The sequence below is a fragment of the Salvelinus sp. IW2-2015 genome, linkage group LG26, assembly GCF_002910315.2.
Source record: "Salvelinus sp. IW2-2015 linkage group LG26, ASM291031v2, whole genome shotgun sequence".
Classification (NCBI taxonomy): domain Eukaryota; kingdom Metazoa; phylum Chordata; class Actinopteri; order Salmoniformes; family Salmonidae; genus Salvelinus; species Salvelinus sp. IW2-2015.
In genome coordinates, this window is record NC_036866.1 from 38,832,451 (window position 1) to 38,853,284 (window position 20,834).

The 20,834-nt window shown below is 43.3% G+C and overlaps 1 protein-coding gene and 1 pseudogene across 1 annotated transcript in view; both read right to left on the bottom strand.

The window, feature by feature from the left end:
- The window catches only part of LOC111952222 (cyclic nucleotide-gated channel beta-3), a 38,917-nt gene extending 34,989 nt beyond the window's left edge, over positions 1-3,928 (bottom strand). Inside the window, exons 1-7 of the mRNA XM_070435028.1 lie at positions 3,836-3,928; positions 3,634-3,667; positions 3,442-3,493; positions 3,073-3,181; positions 2,890-2,909; positions 2,622-2,727; positions 333-417 (exon numbers count right to left, since the gene is read on the bottom strand). Coding sequence (XP_070291129.1) covers positions 333-417; positions 2,622-2,727; positions 2,890-2,909; positions 3,073-3,181; positions 3,442-3,493; positions 3,634-3,667; positions 3,836-3,928 — 499 coding nt within the window. The remainder of the gene's footprint in view (positions 1-332; positions 418-2,621; positions 2,728-2,889; positions 2,910-3,072; positions 3,182-3,441; positions 3,494-3,633; positions 3,668-3,835) is intronic.
- A 4,195-nt stretch (positions 3,929-8,123) lies between these two features.
- On the bottom strand, positions 8,124-20,205 carry LOC111952509 (matrix metalloproteinase-15-like; annotated as a pseudogene).
- Positions 20,206-20,834: the final 629 nt, after the last annotated feature.

The following is a 20,834-nucleotide window of genomic DNA, read 5'->3' on the forward strand; positions in this document are numbered from 1 at the left end:
ATGGATGTGTACGGGTGCCATTCAGAGGGTGATTGGCCAGACAAAAGAAAAAGTGCCTTTAAACAAATGGGGTATGGTAGTAGGTGCCAGGCGCACGGTTTGAGTGTGTCATAAACTGCAACACTGCGTTTCCTGTGTTTATCAAGAATGATCCACCACCCAAAGGACATCCAGCCAACTTGACTCAACTGAGGGAAACATTGGAGTCAACATGGGCCAGGATCCCCTGTGGGACGCTTTCGACACCTTGTAGAGTCCGTGCACCAACGAATCGAGGTTGTTCTGAGTGGAAAGGGGGGTGCGGGGGGGAGGGAGGTCTCTGTGTGACTCACTTGAGGGGGAACTGTGGTACCCGATCCTCTTCCTCATCGTCTGAAAAGATCTCCACCACAGGTATGTGTGGGAGGGGCTCTGCGTCTAGACAGAAAATAGACCCCATCAATAACCGGTTATAAGTAATCAACAATGAGTCAAAGAAGTTACAACTTTTGTGACATACCAGTACTCAAAAAAATGGGATTGCTGTGTGACAAATGTAAACATATACCTGGCACATCTTTCATGTTATAAACCTGAAAAAAAGAAGCCAGAGTCACAAACTTTCATTTTTACAATGAAGGTTAAATGAAATATTTACCATATTACTGTTTTGATCATTTTATGGTGTGTTATTACATTATAATAGTTTAAAATGCTCCTCTGATGTCCAGTTATGTATGGCAGGGTGTTGTTTTAAAGGAATTAGGAATCTACTATAATTGTACCCATATCTGTACATATGAATTTGAAACTTTCTTTTACCACAGGATTTGGAATATGTGAATTGTGTGCAACTTATAAGAAGATGGAAAAGAATGCTGTTCAAATGTTCAGAATCATGTTTTCGTGTCATAATCAATAGCAATGTATCCTATTGCACATGTCCGTAAGATAAGGAGTAGATTTCATCAATCATTGATATCATTTGTCCACAACTTCACCATTTCTATTCTATCCTTGAATCCTTCAAATTAATGTTTGAACGCATGTGAAGCTTTAGAGCAAATGCTATGGTGGATTGATTGCAGACTACTGATTGTACGACTACTCAGACTACTCAGGGGGTAGATGGGTGTCCGGCCCAGATACAGCCTGTTATTTAGCTGTACTTACACATGGCTCTGCGATATACTCTTCGTGCGTCTTAAGTACATAAAGGAACATAAAGTAAGAAAAACTCGTTACGGGGATTAGAAAAAAAACTCCAGCAAAATGGCATTTTTGTTATGTCAGATATGAATAATCAGCATGTCAGATATGAATAATCAGCACCCCCCCAAGCTAATGTCTGAAAGCTGAACAAGAATACAATTGAAACTACAGCAGGCGGACGTCGGGAGAGCCTGGGAAGCCATAACCACTCAGTTTTAAGAGGGCTCGATGCTTTTAAAACTAACAGTAGGCCTACTGTATAAGAAATAGTTAAATGGAGTAGACACTTATGAGATAATGGTGAGAGGAAGTCGGTAATGTCTTAACACCATGGATCTCATAACAGATTATTACATTTCTAAACCTCTCTTGTGGTATTACGTTGCTTTCGCGTCTCATTCACAGCTCTCTGAAAGCCCTGTGACACCATTGGCTTTGATTAAGCTAGTTATTCAAAAGCCTGTTACGTCATTATAGACCATCGCCGGTTATTCATCAAGCGGGGAGCAGAATTGTTTTACAAAAGTGATTTTAAGTGAGAATATCGCGTTATCATGGGGAGCTAAGATTTTAATGTAGCATCATTACTAGGCATGTAGTAARTATGTTTTAAAAGTTATTATATTGTTTAAAAGCTATTATGAGGCAACCTGACAAAAATGATGTTTTAAATTTATGTTTAATRTAGGAATAAAGTATATATTTWTTTTTTTCACCTTTATTTAACCAGGTAGGCCAGTTGAGAACAAGTTCTCATTTACAACTGCGACCTGGCCAAGATAAAGCAAAGCAGTGCGACAAAAACAACAACACAGAYWTACACATAATAACACAATAGAAAAAATCTATGTACAGTGTGTGCAAATGTAGAAGAGTAGGGAGGTAAGGCAATAAATAGACCATAGAGACGAAATAATTACAATTTAGCATTAACACTGGAGTGATAGATGTGCAGATGATGATGTGCAAGTAGAGKTACTGGGGTGCAAAAGAGCAAGAAGATAAAATAACAATATGGGGATGAGGTAGTTGGGTGTGCTATTTACAGATTGGTTGTGTACAGGTACAGTGATCGGTAAGCTGCTCTGACAGCTGATGCTTAAAGTTAGAGAGGGAGATATAAGTCTCCAGCTTCAGTGATTTTTGCAACTCGTTCCAGTCATTGGCAGCAGAGAACTAGAAGGAAAGGCGYCCAAAGTAAGTGTTGGCTTTGGGGATGACCAGTGAAATATACCTGATGGAGCGTGTGCTACGGGTGAGTGTTGCTGAGGTGACCATTGAGCTMAGATAAGGCGGGGCTTTACCTAGCAAAGACTTATAGATGACCTGGAGCCAGTGGACCTGGAGCACCACGTGCTCTCCTGAAGAAATACATCTACAATCTACTTCCACAGAAACCGMGACATGGTGACATGATAGTGTCAACTCACCTCTGTCTCCTCCTCCTCCTCCTCTCGAATATCCTCTCTGTACTTGTCATCCGGCTGAGGCACCACTTTGCTCAGTCCCTCTGCTATCCACTTAATCARCCCATTCCTGTTGGAAGTAGGAATCGTCAGTCAATTAATAGAGCTATCAAACTTTTTTGAAAAAMATGATATATTTCCACATTTCAACATARGTTGAAGTAATATACAACAACAAAAATGTCAACAGAATCAACAAAACCAACACTTCAAAAAAGTCCTCTATTTGTACCTTTCGTCCTCTCTTTGTACCTCCGGCAGTGACTGATGGATGGAAGCAGAAAGTGGAGGGATAGAATTAGAGAAACATAGAATCACATATTAACCCTTTATACAGCTTAAAAAAGACCTACACTGATTCAAATACAGACTGGTCGATTGATACAGGTAGTGTTTGGTACAGTCTAACATTCACCCTGGATACAGAGTTGGATCTGCTGAGGTTAGGGGTGCCTGTTGGTTGAGGCAGAGCACTGGTGAAGCCATTGGAGAGCCAGGTCATCACTCCACTCTGACTCTGAATACTGAGAGAGAGAAAGAGAGAGAGAGAGAGAAAGACAGAGAGAAAGAGAGAGAGAGACAGAGAGAGAGAGAGAGAGAGAGAGAGAGAGAGAGAGAGAGAGAGACAGAGAGAGAGAAAGAGAGAGAGAAAGAGAGAGAGAGAGACAAAGAGAGAGAGAGAGAAAGAGAGAGAGAGAGAGAGATATATCATCATCACCATCATGGCAAAAAGTCTGTATGCAAGCAGACCAGACTGCTCACAGGTCAAATTTTACACACATACCCATTGTCCTCTGAAATATCCTCTTCCTTCTGTTTGGCTGGTTTTGCATTGACTGTTGAGATTCACGTACATAAAACAGAAGCGAAGAAGAGGGTTAACAAATTGAATAGGCATTTATAAAACACACGTYTTCACAGTTGTTTCATTGTTTTACAAAGCTATGATACACTGTTTGAAGAACAGAGGCATMACCTTRTTTTTTGACRTCATCTTTAGACACTTTTTGCTTTTGGAGAGAAAGATGGAGAGAGACAATCAGGTAATGTGAAGAGGACAYGTCATAAATAYTATATATTTTTTGTKATTTTTWAAATATTTTTGGTGATATCTTGTGAGGTGATCGGGGTATACAAGTGAGTTGATTTGTGAGCAGGTGTGATTAGTGTGTTCTTACTGGTGATGCAGGTGCGGGATTGGCTGTCTCCTGTCCCAGAGAGCCAGGGGCGTCAGGGGGCTGAGGAACCACTTTCACCACCCAGTTAAACATCCTGAGACAAATGCAAATATCAGGACAACAGTTCAGTAACTAGGGCAACATCTGCCGAAGTGAGCATCCCATAATATGAATAAACCAGATTTGTTTCTATGTCATCCGGCACCTCAGAGACAGTCAGAATGTCACATATGCTGCAATGGAACATGAAACTCCTGAAGGTTCATCTAGCCACTTCAGAGACCATGCTGATTAAGCATTTCGCTACACTCGCATTAACATCTGCTAACCATGTGTATGTGACAAATAAAATTTGATTTGATTTTGATTTGATTATAACAGTCATTGGTGAACTATTTTTCATGCACGTGAAATAGTTTTTGCAATGTCATGTCATGTGGGATCTTGTGGGGAGCTTTGACTTTGGCTCATGCTGGCAGCTGTTGCGTTGTTGTGTATTGGCATTGCCAATAATCGCTCTCCACATCCTGCTTGAAGATAATAATTGCCAGTACTTGAGRCTGTGATTAAAGTAGCTCTGTTGTTTTGGTCTTATGAAGCTGGAACCACATTGTCTGGCAAAACCTGACGTTTAAAGAGGAAATAGAACAGCACGTTTCAAGGCATAACCTTCATCACACACTACTGATAAGCTGCTTTAGAGGCCAACGAGTTACCGCAGAAGGAAAGACAGGAACAACAGTCAGGAAAAGGATTTCATCAACTGTTAGAGAACATGCTGAAAAACCAACATGTGTGGCTGTTCTGCCTTTTGTGGGTCTCTAAAACAACAATTTCATTATTTTATCTTGAATATAATCAAATTCAAATAAAAATGCATTCTCCAACTGTACATGCCATCCCATGTACAGGCCAAGTGAGATCAGGTTGCACCCACTCTGTCGCACCAACAAAACATGTACTCTGCCACACTAGTATACCTGTAGAGAACCTGTGCATGCTGGCCATTTAATCCCAGACTGACTTTCTCTGATAGATTATCCCTTGCCACTTGATATTGGGCCTAATCTGAGGATCATAGCTCAAACTGTGCACCTTTGATTTCTTTMCWTCAAAGCAGGCGCCAGTAAATTACTARATTATAAAGTCACAAAACACACTGCAGCAGTGCTGCCTAAAGTGCTATGCAGAAGTAGAGGATTCGCCCCTGCAGACGATAGCACTAGGAGTGGTCTTTACCACCTGCTCTGTAACAAACAACTGCGCAAACATCATCAAAATGAACTATTCAAGTGAACTATTGCAAGGCAATGAACTATCGCAAGGGTTATCAATTTGCGCAACACCACCCCAACTACTTTTAAATATTCACATATACCTGTAAATATCCACACACAAGCATCACAATCTGTTTTACAATAGAAGCACACCACAACGCTGACATCTCACCAACACATTTGACAAGAAACCCCTTAGTAAATCCAGTCAAGTTACTCAACGTGCAGAGACTAGGTGAAAAGGTAGTAGTAATATATCTTACCTGTATGTTCAGTGGTGCAGCAGCATACCTGACAGGGACACAGAGCCCAGGACGGACAGCAATGTTCTGGCTGGATTAGGATGAGACTCGCCTAACGGGATTATGGACCTGAAGGACGGCACTATCCTCCTGAGATTAGCAATGAGAATAATGAAAACCTCAGGCCATATATGTACCCCAAAGCCCCAGGTCCAAACTTACAAGGTTCTATACTGTAGAAGTTTGAATAAATGTAGTTGTTTGAGTTAATAAAACAGTTTGAACTTTTAACATGAATACGGCGTCACTGTCAGCGGAGTGCCATTTGGAGTGGTACTCAGTAGTTAACACTGTAGCTACTATGTACAGAACGTGTGTATCTCTCGCCTTATAACTGTCTGTCTGCTCGCTGCTAGTGTAACTGTCTATCCTCATGATTGTGAAATGTACATAGCACAGACGTCACTCTTGTTGTGGTGTGTGGTTACAGTTTGGGCTATAAAAAGGTGTCCTTGTAGTAGCCAGTGTAATCCCTGTAGCACACGCCAGGGGATCATTACCTGTGATCCATGTCTGTCAGGTACAATCAGGGACTGAATCACTTCTAGGAAACAGGACAGGCACTCATCACATGGCATTACAGTAGGTTTGCCTTGGGCAAATGAACGGCCATTGCTTTCCTGATATCTGAATACTGTGTCCAGGAAGATTACCGTGTGATAAGCCACAGGGGTAGCGCGAGAGAACCGTCAGCCTCAGCAGAACAGGGGATTGAGCWTCCAGGTTAAACCCATAGCAATTTAGAACATCTATGACGTGGGGGGGGGTCACATCGGTCCCTTACAGCAATCTCTAAAGGCTGCATCTTGTTCCGGCATCTGCAGATGTTTTGTAACATCGGCAGACATCAGTGATTAAGCCCTGTCTGCAGGGTTCTTTTGTAGGGTCTGTTAGATCCCCTGTCTTCGAGTACCCCCAAGTTTGCACTTAAAAAAAAAAATCCCCACACAGGCTAACCTGGTTCAACTACTCAACTAATCATCAAGCCCTTGGTTAGTGGAATCAGGTGTGCATGTGTGGCGTTAGAATAAAAATGTGAAAACTTGGGGGGGATCCACAGGTGGAGAAGATGAGAAACACTGCTCTATGGCTCTGTCTCTAGGGGAGTTCTATAGGGCTGACCGGCTAAAAGGCAGGCGATCCCATAAAGAGATAAGGAGGGATAAGCCAGGAGGAAGAAGGCCATGACACCTCTGGGTGACCAGGATGGAAGAATGAACATGGTGGTGCCATACCYTCCTCGATTCTGATTGGACAACACGCAGTGGCGACAGGTAAGCGTTAGCCAGTTCCATTAGAGGAAATAAGCACGCCAGAAAAGGACTGCTTAGAGACAGGGTAGGAGGACAGCATGGAGAAAACGATAGAGAGAAAGTAAGAAAGATGGGTAGTCTGTAGAATCCAGAAAGAGAAAGGTGGCGGCAATGTCTGAGTTGGGTGATTGAAGCTAATCCTGATTCACCGTGGCGCAAGTCGTCAGTGAGGTGCTCTCATACGCACACTTTAAACCATTTAAGGRTATTCCATTTTGAAATAAGGCTGTGTTTAAAGTAATTTGACGTCAGCGGTTGTATCTATAGTATGTCACGGTAGCGTAGAGAAGTCATTCAGAGCAAAATAATACTGTCCAGTCAGTTTTCCATGCAATACTCATTGATAATAGTAGATACAAAGACTCCCTCTTTTGGTCATGCTTAGAAATACAGACATGACATTAACTGCTGTAAGAATACATAGAATGCACAATAGCCTGTTAACAATAGCATGCTCACCCCAAATTGCACACAAAGACTTGTTTGCCATAATTCAATGTTTTATTTTGAAATCCTTATACATTTCATACATTTGTGTAAAGGCTTTACATGTCCTGCATGCATCATTTAACTCCGCTAATGTACAGAGAGCACAACACAAAATGTCGTGCAAATTTTCAAACGTAAAAAAAACAAAAAACTGTATTTGTTCCTCTCCAACAACCGACTAATACAAAACACAAACAATAAATGACAAAACACGGGTGATTCACAACCGACCACAAACCTGAAGCATATACAACCATTTTTTGTTTACATGTGCATAGTGGCTTTGCCGAGGAAAAACCTCTATAACTAATGATCTTCATCTGTCTATTGCGCAAAACAATAATTGCACTCTGGGTGTTGTATAAAAAGTGTTTTGCCTTTGAATGATGGAAGTTGGCACACAAAGAGTTGGCAACAAAGGAAGAAGTCCCACAGAGGGGCATTTTAATTAAAAAAATTGTTTAAATGGCAACAAAGAGTTGTAAGACATCATTTATGGTTAAGTTCAACGTGAATACTCCAACAGACCTCATCACAAACCCCTGTGACCTATCATCACAGATTAGAACTAAAGCCTCTCCTAGGTATAGAGCAGATTCTCAGATGGAAACAGAGACTGCAGATGGAGTATGTCTACAGTGAAACATAGCAGCGGGGGAGGGGGAGTCTCACAGGAAGACATCTCCAGCCAAACCGCTCAGAAGAAAAAAAGTTTTGAAAAATAGGAGTGGGCCTCGCTAATCTAGGTCAGCAGGCACAATGCCAATGGAGCTCCGCTCAGCCCCTCCCCTTGCCCCCCCCCCCCCCCAAGAGAAAATAACTCTAACTCGGGAAAAGGAAATGCTGGCAGGCATCCTAACCCCTCCCCCGGCTCTGCAGCCAAAATGACTAAATCAGCAACATCTGGGTAATGTCAACCAGACCCAGCTCCGTTCTAGCAGCCTTCCTAAATATGTGTACCATGAGATATACCACTTTTTGAACCCCTGTATTTCATTTCGCCCCAAGGGGGTCTGAATATCAATATCTAAATCGGCCCTTTTGTGGATAAAGTCCGGGCCGTTGTAGACTAGAGGAAAGACACAGTGGGAGGTGGTGGTCTTGTGTTTTCAGCACACACAACAGTTAGACATTCCTTTGCTGGTTGTAGACAGGCACCACCACTCTGTTTTATAAGGACATTCGTGGAAATCTTTGGCTTGAACACATAAAACTACAACAGGGTACAAACTAACAACAACAAAATATCAAAACACTGGGTGTTAAAAGTGCAAATTGTCTGTTATAAACTGGTTAAGGAGGAGCAATAGGGAGATTATGTGCTTGTATTTGTATGCAATGTTTGTGTGTGTACGTGCGCGGACTGTATGTGCCTGTGTATGGTGTGTGTGTGTGTGTGTGTGAATCCAGATCTGGAGCACATCAAACCCACTCTTGCAGGGATCGTTTGCAATGGACCAAAAGTCTGGGTGCCTCTTTCTTCTGCAGGGTGTTAATAATAGCATAGATCAATAGTAGGATGCACAGCACCAGGACCAGGGGCACAGTCACCATGATCAGGGTCATAACCTTGGCCTCGTTCTCAGCCATCCTCACCACCACATCCACCTCTTTGTCCTCTGCATCAGGTTCATAATCCACATCGTTGGTGTAATCCGTATCTGTGTCTCGGTCGACAWCATCCGGGTCTGAGCCAATTGGTGGTTGTGGTTTTGGTTGGTCCACTGTGGGCCACTTGCGGCCTGTTACTGTATCATCTGTATCGGGGTCCACATCCGGTGCTCCATCACAGCCCATAAAGTCTTTAAGGATGGATCTAGGGTAGCCTGGGTCATCTTTCATTTTCTGGTTATCAAACCTCCAGTACTTGGAGCCCTTGTAGAAGTAGGTGTAAGCTGGTTCGGTAGGGGAAGACAAAATATTGTTGAGGCAACTGTTGAAATGCACTGTGGGAATTTACTGTGAGCATGCTATTTTTTTAAAAATAATTTAAAAAAAGGTCTGAGCCATTGTTAATCATTTTGGGGTATGCATCTTCTGATCCAACTGTTTATTCATCATGACACAAGTTTGTCACACTTCACAGGATAGTGTCATTGCCGAGCTGTGCTTTACAGTACTGTGAAGCTTCAATTGGACGAGAGGCTGTTTTTAATTCCCCTTCACAAGTACCTTTCCCTTTTGATGAAAAAATGAAAAAACGACTTATCAGGAAGACATTATCGGTCAGATTTGTTTGTTTTTTTCACTACAGGGAACCACTTTGAAAAYCATTAGCTGGGGTGGGACTTTAGGATAGATTCTGAGACGTCTACATTAGAATACTTTTGCCAGGCACTCGATTTCTGGGTGAAGCATGGGCGACCTCTCCAAACCTAAGATCTCATGCGTCCCAACCCMTTCCCCTCTCAGCTCAGAATCTATAGCCTCCCTCCATTTTTACGGACAGTTTCCCTTATAGTGACTCACTCACCGCCATCGTCGCTGAGGAAGGCTCCTTTAGGAGAGGATGGGACGTTGCCCCACCTGGAGACAGGTTTCGGGTAGTCTCTGTCACCGGTGCGGGACTCTTCATCAAAACGCCAGTATCTGCAGGAGAGGACGGTGACAAGACAGATGATTAAACACATAGCAGTTAAATGGGCTGATGATTACTACCGCAAACAACTTATGTCTTTCTGTCTCTCAAAAGTCAGAGCTAAAACTGCTCTCCCTTGACTAAATGAATGTCATTTCACTTGTACATGTATCATTCCACACTACATCAGTCAGTTAGTGTAGATTGGGTATGGTAGAGTAAAGGCAAGGCATTCGGGGGCATGTGGTCACCTGTCTCCTCTGAAGAAGTATGTGTAGCCGGTGGGCTCCCACCAGATGGCTGTGTCGATCCTGTCTGAGGGGATGCCCTGACCATACTCTACCAGGGGCTGGGGGTAACCAGGCACCACATCAGCCTCCCTGAACACCCAGTACCTGTCCCCTACAGAGGGAGAGGAGGAGAGGGTAGAGGACAGAGGAGAGGACAGAGGACAGAGGAGAGGGTAGAGGACAGAGGAGAGGAGGCAGAGGAGAGGGTAGAGGACAGAGGAGAGGACAGAGGACAGAGGAGAGGGTAGAGGACAGAGGAGAGGGTAGAGGAACAGAGGAGAGGGCAGAGGAGAGGGTAGAGGGTAGAGGAGAGGGTAGAGGACAGAGGAGAGACAGAGGACAGAGGGGAGGGTAGAGGACAGAGGAGAGGGTAAGAGGACAGAGGAGAGGGTAGAGGGTAGAGGAGAGGGCAGAGGACAGAGGGTGGAGAGGACCATCAAGAAGGGGAAGACGTGAGAAGAGAGGAAAGAGAAGTTAAGCACAGGTTTCATTTGCAACATTTGATGCCAGTGATTTGTTACTATCTCAGAATCAACAAATAACAGAGCCAAAAAATGTAGCACTCTTAAAAAAACACTAAAGAACATTCAACCGCTGTATACAGACTACTGATGCAACTATTGGTTGTCCTTTGTGTGATAACACACAGAAAGTTAAAAGAGTCCGAACACAAAAATAAATGGTGCAGCCCGTACCCCTGCTCTACTCTACTCTACTCTACTCCAAGTCTTATTCTCTACTCAGACTGAAACCTTAGAAATCAGCATCTGGAGCAGCGACTGATGCAATCCATCCAGGCCTGCCAGCTGCTTTCCACTGCTGCTAGCTGCACCCCATGAACCTATTCCCGACTGTAGTTTTAAACATGAGGAATGCAGCGGAGAAGGATGATATCTTGGTCATTGTGTTTCTAGAGTGAACGCACCCAAGTAGATTTCAACAATTTAACAAAAAATAAACTTCATAAGAGATTCAAGGAAAATACAGACCTTTGAAAAAGACAAATTTCCCGTCGTGCCGTTCATAGCCAGAGTCTATATCATCAGGTAGTCCAACCCAGAAGACAGAAATGGGCATTGGGTAGTTGTCCAGAACATGATTCCTCCMAACTCTCCAGAACCAGCGACCCTGGAAAGGACAGAAGACACCGTCCGAACATATTTACTAACTTCATCCTCTTTTGGGAGATTAGTATGAAGTATGAATTAATACAACTAAACAAAAGAATAGCTCTGCTTCTCACCTTGAAGACYAACATCTCCCCTCGCAGCATAGTGACCGTATCAAAGTCCCCGTCACAGATGTCCAGGGCGGTGTTGTCTGGCTGCACAGGGCGACGAGGCTCATCTCTCCTGATGTAGGGGGTCACCGGCACAGGGTCAGGCCAGAGGATGGTGGGTTCTGGGTCAGGTATTGGCGGGTGAGGTGCGTCGGTGGGATCTGGTTCTGGTTGGTCTGGGGTGTCAGGGTCATAGGTGGGGCTGGGGGGGCTGTCTGGAGAGAACTATAAGGGGGGTGGTGGGGTTAGATCTGGAGGAGCAGTGGTGGTGGGTCTTGGTGAGGGGAGTGTCATCACTGGTGGTGGTGGGGGGTCCTGAGTGGGAGCATCGTCTGGAGGTCCTGCACAATCCAAGATGATGACGTTATAAATTCCATTAGTTTGAATGAATTAATCTAACACATACCCCCCTCTCTGTGCGTGCGCGCGCGCACACACACACACACACACACACACACACACACACACACACACACACACACACACACACACACACACACACACACACACACACACACACACACACACACACACACACACACACCACACACACACACCAGAGAGAGAGTCTAATTTTCCACTCCGTGCTGTGGCAGGAAGCCCATGGAGCTTTTTGGAAGACAGCCCTTCTGGTTGCACAGTGACAGAGAGAGGAAAAACAGACATACAGTACTTACACAAGACTTACAACCTTTAAAGGGATACTTCAGGATTTTATCTACTTCCCTAGAGTCAGATGAACTCGGGGTTAGCATTTTTGCATCTCTGCTTGCTGTTTGAAGGAAGTTGCTAACTAGCGCAATTGCTAACAACAGTTCATCTGACTCTGAGGAAGAAGATAAAGGGCCTCATTGCCAAAATCCCGAAGTATCTGTTGAACTATGAGTGTGAACTACGATAAGGATCACTAAATACTATCTTCAGTGTGTCTGCAGTGCACATACATACATTCACTAGTTCTATGACACACAAAGGCACAATGACTTCTATTCAGTCGTGGACAGAGTAGGATCATTGTAAAAGCATGTATGGCATGCTGTGAGGGAGAATCTCAATTGAAGGGGGTCTATTGTCTATGTGTGTGTGTGCGCGCACTGTAGGGGCCTGAGGAAGGGCTCCTCACCATATATCTTCTGTATTCCACTCCTGTCATCCTCTGGGAGTGAGAAGGTCTTTGTGTCCATGTACTGGTAGAGGGGAGCCATAATGGCATTGGGGTTGTCAGAGTGCTCCAGGCCCAGAGCATGGCCCAGCTCATGCACCGCAACCAGGAATAGGTCGATACCTGGGAGGAGAGGAGGGAGGAATGGAGAGAGGGAGAGAGAAAGATGGGAAGAGGAGAACGAAAATGAATATCAAAAGATATCAATAAGGAATTCATTTAGAAACAAATGACATGGAAATAGTAACGGTCATTTGTCTGTATGTAATGACTGACTGAGGAGACAATGGGGGCAAAGTGTCTATCTAACCTGATGGATTATGGTTGTCAAGTGTCCACGGTTCGTCTGCGTCAAAGTGTGTGTCTCCGCCCATCCCGGGCCCTGGGTAGTAGGCATGAGCCAGGGATCCTCCTTCGCCGTCAAACAGAGACATGTCTCCATGGAAACCAGAGGCAAACAACAGCATGATATCTAGCGCGTCCTGGCTGCTGTTGGTGATGTCTTGGAAGGCGATTTCTTCGAAGCTCAATGGTGTCACATGCTCCCACACCAAAAAGGCCTTGCGGATGGCTTCTCGTGTCCGCTCCTCACCGACCTTTGGGGTAGTATTCATAATGCTGGGAGAGGGGGTTGAGGAAAGGACAAGATATTCTTAGTACTTACACATACAACACTGAAAAAATATAGAAATGCAACATGTAAAATGTTGGTCCCATGTTTCATGAGATGAAAAAAGTTCCCAGACATTTCCCATATGCACAAGAAGCTTATTTCTCTCTRGATTACATCCATGTTAGTGAGCATTTCTCCTTTGCCAAGATAATCCATCCACATGACAGGTGTGGCATATCAAAAAACTGATTAAACGGCATGATCATTACACAGGTGCACCTTGTGCGGGGACAATAAAAGGCCACTCTAAAATGTGCAGTTTTGTCACAACACAATGCCACAGATGTCACAAGTTTTGAGGGAGTGTGCAATTGGCACGCTGACTGCAAGAATATCCACCAGAGCTGATGCCAGAGAAATTAATGGTCATTTCTCTCAGATATGCTGCCTCCAATGTAGTTTTAGATAATTTGGCGGTACGTCCAACCCGGCCTCACAACCGCAGACCACTTGTATGGGCGAGCGAGCGGTTTGCTGATGTCAACGTTGTGAACAGAGTGCCCCATCGTGGCGGTGGGGTTATGGTATGGGAAGGCATAAGCTACGGACAACGAACACAATTGCAATTTTTTTGATGGCAATTTGAATGCACAGAGACACCGTGATGAGATCGTGAGGCCCATTGTCGTGCCATTCATACGCCGTCATCACCTCATGTTTCAGAATGATAATGCACGGCCCCATGTCGCAAGGATCTGTACACAATTCCTGGATGCTGAAAATGTCCCAGTTCTTCAATGGCCTGTTTACTCACCAGACATGTCACGCATTGAGCATGTGTGTGATGCTCTAGACTGATGTGTACGACAGCGCGTTCCAGTTCCCGCCAATATCCAGCAACTTCGCACAGAGGAGTGGGACAACATTCCACAGGCCACAATCAACGGCCTGATCAACTCTTTGCGAAGGGGATGTCGTGCTGTATGAGGCAAATAGTGGTCACACCAGATACAGACTTGTTTTCTGATCCACTCCCTTACCTTATATTAAGTATCTGTGACCAACAGATACATWTCTGTATTCCCAGTCATGTGAAATCCATAGATTAGGGCCTAATGAATTTCTTTCAATTGACTGATTTCCTTATGTGAACTGTAACTCAGTCAAATCTATGAAATTGTTGCATGTTGCGTTTATTTCTTTGATGAGTATATATAGAGAGGGTCATTATAAATGATGTGTTGTCAGTGGTTTATACACATATGGGAACGCAGGTCTCTTTGACATGTTGTTAATACTGACGCTMTGCACGGCCGTCAGTTCAGGCATGGGGAAATCTGTGAGATTCCCAAAATGGATTTCTTAGAATCCCCCAGCATACATAGACCTATACCACACACCTGTAGGTCAGATGGTTCTTGTCCCACTTCTGGCCAGTGAGAGTGTAGCGTTTCCGCCTCATACCGTTCTCAGTCTGCCCAAAYGATTTGTCTGGGACTCCACAGCGAGGCCTTCTCATGGCACTAAAGGGAAGAGAGAAAAACAGAATTGAAAAGAGCCCTGATAACCACAGATAGGATTAGATATGTTGATGTTCATTTAAGGCTAGAGATCCATACTCCTAGACCAGGAGGTGCAACTTTTATCTGCCTCAGAAATGCTCTATAAATGTAATCATGACCCTACATTGTCTTYGCATCATTATCAATTTAGTCTATCAGGCTGTACAGTCAACCTGGAGGGCTTCAGACACTAGGATAATAGTATAATTTCGGCTGTTAGTGCCATCCATACGTCAGTGTGGCATCGTCCATCTCTCCAGTGACCTCCAGGCCATAGAAGCGCTGCATGTCGCTGACAGCATTTGACAGGATCTGAGAGGACTGCATGGTGGACATCTGTCTGCTGGCCTGGGACAGGTAGCCAAACCTCGCAACCACGACTTAATTACACAACAGGGACAGAGAGAGGACAGATGGAGAGAGATTGAGCTAGTGAGTGTGTGTGTGTGTGTGTGTGTGTGTGTGTGTGTGTGTGTGGTGTGTGTGTGTGTGTGTGTGTGTGTGTGTGTGTGTGTGTGTGTTGTGTGTGTGTGTGTGTGGTGTGTGTGTGTGTGTGTGTGTGTGTGTGTGTGAGAGAGAGAGAGAGAGAGAGACAGAGAAAGAGAAAGAGCGACAGGAGATAGAGAAAGCGGAAAAGAGAATGAGAGAGAAACAACAAATGGAGAGAGAGGGGGGGTTAAAAAAGAGAAGAATAGAGACCGAGAAGACAGAGAAACAGATGGTTTCTATGGAATTCCTCCTTTGAGCACTTATTGGCAGCTTAGATATCTACTGATCCGATCCTGTGGTTAATAGGACCGACAGAGCAGAAGTCATGGGGTCTAACAGTAAAAGCCTTGGAATGTAAGCAGTTAAAGGGACTGTTTACCCAAATTACAAAAAGACACATTGGTTTCCTTACCCTGTAAGAAGTCTATGGACGAGGTATGGTAGAAATCCATGCCTTGATTTACTTTCCCTGGCACTGTTTCCACATGCTAATGTTTTAGCATTTGTGGTACAAATCCCATTCAAGTATTGGGACTGATATTAGCATTGTTCGTGCATCATGTTCAAAACATCTATGTGAATTTGTTGAATTTACAATCAATTTTAGATACTTTCGGATGATTTGGACATGATGCGCGAAAAATTATAATATCGGTCCCATGACTTGAATGGGAGCTGTGCCACAAATGTGGAAACAGTACCAGAGAAACCAAACCATGGATTACTGTCAAACCTTGTCCAGAGACTGTTTACAGGGTAAGGAAACCAATGTGTCATTTTGTAATTTGGCTGAAGTCTCTCTTTAACACAAAACAAATAACTTACAGTATATACAGGAAATGTAAAAAAWWAAAAAATAAAGATTAAACTGTCTATATTCAACTGTACTATATATATATCAAATCAAATCAACTCAAATGTTATTTGCTGAAAACAACAGGTATACAACAGAATACAACCTTACCGTGAAATGCTTCCTTKCAAGCCCCTAACCAATATTGCAGTTCAAGAAAGAGTTATGAAAATATTTACCAAATAAACGAAAGTAAAAAATAATAAAAAGGAACACAATAAAATAACATTAACGAGGCTATGTACAGGGTCAATGTAGCCCTTACACAGCCTGGAGGTGTGTTTTGGTTCATTGTCCTGTTAAAAAACAAATGATAGTCCCACTAAGCGCAAACCAGACAGGATGGCGTATCGCTGCAGAATGCTGTGGTAGCCATGTTGGTTAAGTGTGCCTTGAATTCTAAATAAATCACAGACAGTGTCACCAGCAAAGCACCCCCATACCATCACACCTCCTCCTCCATGCTTCACGGTGGGAACCGCACATGCAGAGATTATCCGTTCACCTACTCTGCGTGTCACAAAGACARGGCGGTTGGAAACAAAAATCTCAAATTAGGACTCATCAGACCAAAGGACAGATTTCCACTGGTATAATGTTGATCGCTCGTGTTTCTTGGCCCAAGCAAGTCTCTTCTTATTGGTGTCCTTTAGTAGTGGTTTCTTTAAAGCAATTCGACCATGAGGCCTGATTCACGCAGTCTCCTCTGAACAGTTGATGTTGAGATGTTGTCTGTTACTTGAACTCTGTGAAGCATTTATTTGGCCTGCAATCTGAGGTGCAGTTAATTGCAGATTTCTGAGGCTGGTAACTCTAATGAACTTATCCTCTTGCAGCAAAGGTAACTCTGGGTCTTTCTTTCCTGTGGCGGTCCTCATGAGAGCCGGTTTCATCATAGCGCTTGATGGTTTTGCGACTGCACTTGAAGAAATTCAAATTTTCCYGATTGACTGACCTTCATGTCTTAATAAAGTAATGATGGACTGTCTTTTCTCTTTGCTTATTTGAGCTGTTCTTGCCATAATATGGACTTGGTCTTTTACCAAATAAGGCTATCTTCTGTATACCACCCCTACCTTGTCACAACACAACTAATTGGCTCAAACACATTAAGAAGGAAAGAAATTCCACAAATGAACTTTTAACAAGGCACACCTGTTAATTGAAATGCCTTCCAGGTGACTACCTCCTGAAGCTGGTTAAGAGAATGCCAAGAGTGTGCAAAGCTGTCATCAAGGCAAAGGGTGGCTACTTTGAAGAATCTCAAATATAAAATATATTTTGATTTATTTAACACTTCTTTGGTTAATACATGATTCCATATGTGTTATTTCATAGTTTTGATGTCTTCACTATTATTCTACAATGTAGAAAATAGTAAAAAATKAATAAAAACCCTTAAATGAGTAGGTGTGTCCAAACTTTTGACTGGTACTGTATATTTATTCACTACTGTTCAAAGGTTTGGGGTCATTTAGAAATGTCCTTGATTTTGACATTTTTCCTTTTTTTGTCCATTAAAATAACATCAAATTGATCAGAAATACAGTGTAGACATTACTAATGTTGTAAATGAATATTGTAGCTGGAACAGGGCGATTTTTTATGAAATATCTACATAGGTGTACAGAGGCCCATTATCAGCAACCATCACTCCTGTGTTCCAATGGCACGTTGTGTTAGCTAATCCAAGTTTATCATTTTAAAAGGCTAATTGATCATTAGAAAACCCTTTTAGAATTATGCTAGCACAGCTGAAAACTGTTGTCCTAATTAAATAAGCAATAAAACTMACCTTCTTTAGACTAGTTAAGTATCTGGAGCATCAGCATTTGTGGGTTCGATTACAGGATCAAAATGGCCAGAAACAAAGAACTTTCTTCTGAAACTCGTCAGTCTATTCTTGTTCTGAGAAATGAAGGCTATTCCATGTGAGAAATTGCCAAGAAACTTAAGATCTCGTACAACACTGTGTACTACTCCCTTCACAGAACAGTGCAAACTGGCTCAGAATAGAATGAGGAGTGGGAGGCCCCGGTGCACAACTGAGCAAGAGGACAAGTACATTAGAGTGTCTAGTTTGAGAAACAGACGCCTCACAAGTCCTCAACTGGCAGCTTCATTAAATAGTACCCGCAAAACACCAGTCTCAAAGTCAACAGTGAAGACGCGACTCCAGTATGCTGGCCTTCTYGGCAGAGTTCCTCTGTCCAGTGTCTCTGTTCTTTTGTCCATCTTAATGTTTTCTTTTTATTGGCCAGTCTGAGATAGGGCTTTTTCTTTGCCAGCATCCCAGAGTCGCCTCTTCAAATTGCCATCGATAAAATGTAATTGTGTTCATTAACRGTAGCTTATGCCTGCCCATAGCATAACCCCACCGCCACCATGGGTCACTCTGTTCCCAACGTTGACATCAGCAAGCCGCTTGCCCACACAACGCTATACACGCTGCCATCTGCTCGGTACAAATAAAACCGGGATTCAACTGTGAAGAGCACACTTCTCCGGTGGCCATCAAAGGTGAGCATTTTCTCACTGAAGTCGGTTACGACAACGAATTGCAGTCAGGTCAGGACCCTAGTGAGAACGATGAGCATGCAGATGAGTGTCCCTGACACAGTTTCTGACAGTTTACACAGAAATTCTTCAGTTGTGCAAACCCACAGTTTGATCAGCTGTCTGGGTGGCTGGTCTCAGACGATCCCGCTGGTGAAGAAGCCGGATGTGGAGGTTCTGGGCTGGCGTCGTTACATGTGGTCTGAGGTTACGAGTCCTGTTGGACGTATTGCCAAATTCTCTKAAATTATGTTGGAGGTGGCTTATGGTACAGAAATTAACATTTAATTCTCTGGCAACAGCTCTGGTGGAAATTCTTGCAGTCAGTATGTCAATTGCACGCTCCCCTCAAAACTTGAGACATCTGTGGCATTGTTGTGTGACAAAACTGCACATTTTAGAGAGGCCTTTTATTGTCCCCAGCACAAGGTGCACCTGTGTATTGATCATGCTGTTTAATCAGCTTATTGATATGCCACACCTATTAGGTGGATGGACTACCTTGGCAAATGAGAAATGCTCACTAACAGGGATGTAATCAAATTTGTGCACAAAATTTGAGAGAAATAAGCTTCTTGTGTGTATGGACTTTTTCTGGGATCTTATATTTCAGCTCAACATTTTACATGTTGCCTTTATATTTTTGTTCAGTATATATATAATATATACATATATACATACACACACCATTAATCTAGCCAGAACCAGAAATGTATCTGGCTGTAAAATCTGGCATGCAAGATTAAAATACCATTAATAATCCAATGGAAACAAAGAATGACACCCGACCAAGACATAGCACAGAGAGCTTGCCTTGCTAACCCCTTGAAAGGGAAATTWAAAAACGTAATGGTCCCACTGAGCACAGCTGGAAAGTTAATGCGTTCTCTGTAAACAGGCATGCATTGCACACACACGACGCACAGGCGAGTGAGAGAGCTAGAGAGCGAGAGAAATCAGCCACCATAAAGACAACTGGTCAAAAGTGATCTAACTGGATGTCTTGCGCAACATGCCTGTTGGAAAAACAGCACAGTCGGTAAGGAACACATTTTGTGATTTACAGGCATGTAAACCGAGTTTTAACCTACAGATCAAACSTTTCCCCAACACATAATTACTCCTAATATGCCTGCCATATGTGGAAGTGAGAAAGTTAGAAAAAGGTCAAGGGTCATAAATCTGCGCACCAAATAGATCCATTAATTTGCGCATGACCTGTTGACCAGCGATGACAAGAACATGAGAAGTCATTAGAATATGAACAGATCAGTCAAGACCATGTAGATCATCACCCTCTGACCACCAGGATAATATAGATCATGGTCATACAATGCCGGACTGCCACGATTCCGTTAAAAAAACATCCACACATTCATATAAAATACTGCACCTCTGCGTTGAAAGTGTCATCGTCCGCATTGGTCACAAGCCTGTTGCACAAGAGCAAGACGAGCGGAGCCATTATTTGTTTCCACAGCCCCAGAGGAGCGCGTCTCCAAAGGATTGCCATCTTTGTACGCACTCGTTAGCCCGTGAGAGGGATTTTCACAGTCAGATGTGATTGGAAAGTTCTGTCAAGTGATGAGTGAACCGCTATGTGACTACATACACTTTTTTAGTTACGTTCAAAATACAGTTTCTCTTGTATGTTTTATTAGTTCTCTCCGCACTTCAACCCCTGGGAATTATTTAGGTCGTGGTGCGCTCAAATCAGATCGCTTGCAAACTATCCAAGTTTCCGAAACAGTTCGGCTTAATCTCACAGGAAGAAATACTTAATTTGTAATTTTCCCCAAAGATGTGATCACGGGTTATTCAAAGCCCGGAGTCAGTTTTTCTGTTAAATCCCATGTCCTAACGGTCTAATGGTTAAACGGTCATTTCCTCTGTCGTATTACAGATATCAGACTGCGTGCTCCTTCCACTCTACACATTCAACAATAGCTTTCCTGCACGGGGAAGTATGAGGGAGAAGAACAGGAACGAAAAAAAGTATTTTAGTTGCAACAAGCTTTGTCTTCTTTGTGGTACGATTATGTATCCATCCAATGCACAATGCACGTTGCTGAAAAACTTCAATGTGGAGGATAACCTGTAGGCTAATAAAAATTTACAAAAATGCAATTGTCTGAAATTATTTCCCCCCAAGTAGCCAGAAGGCATCCGTTAGATTTCCTTATTTCCCCTCAACCACAGCATGCCTCTTGCAGGCTGTGTTGGACATTGATAGTCC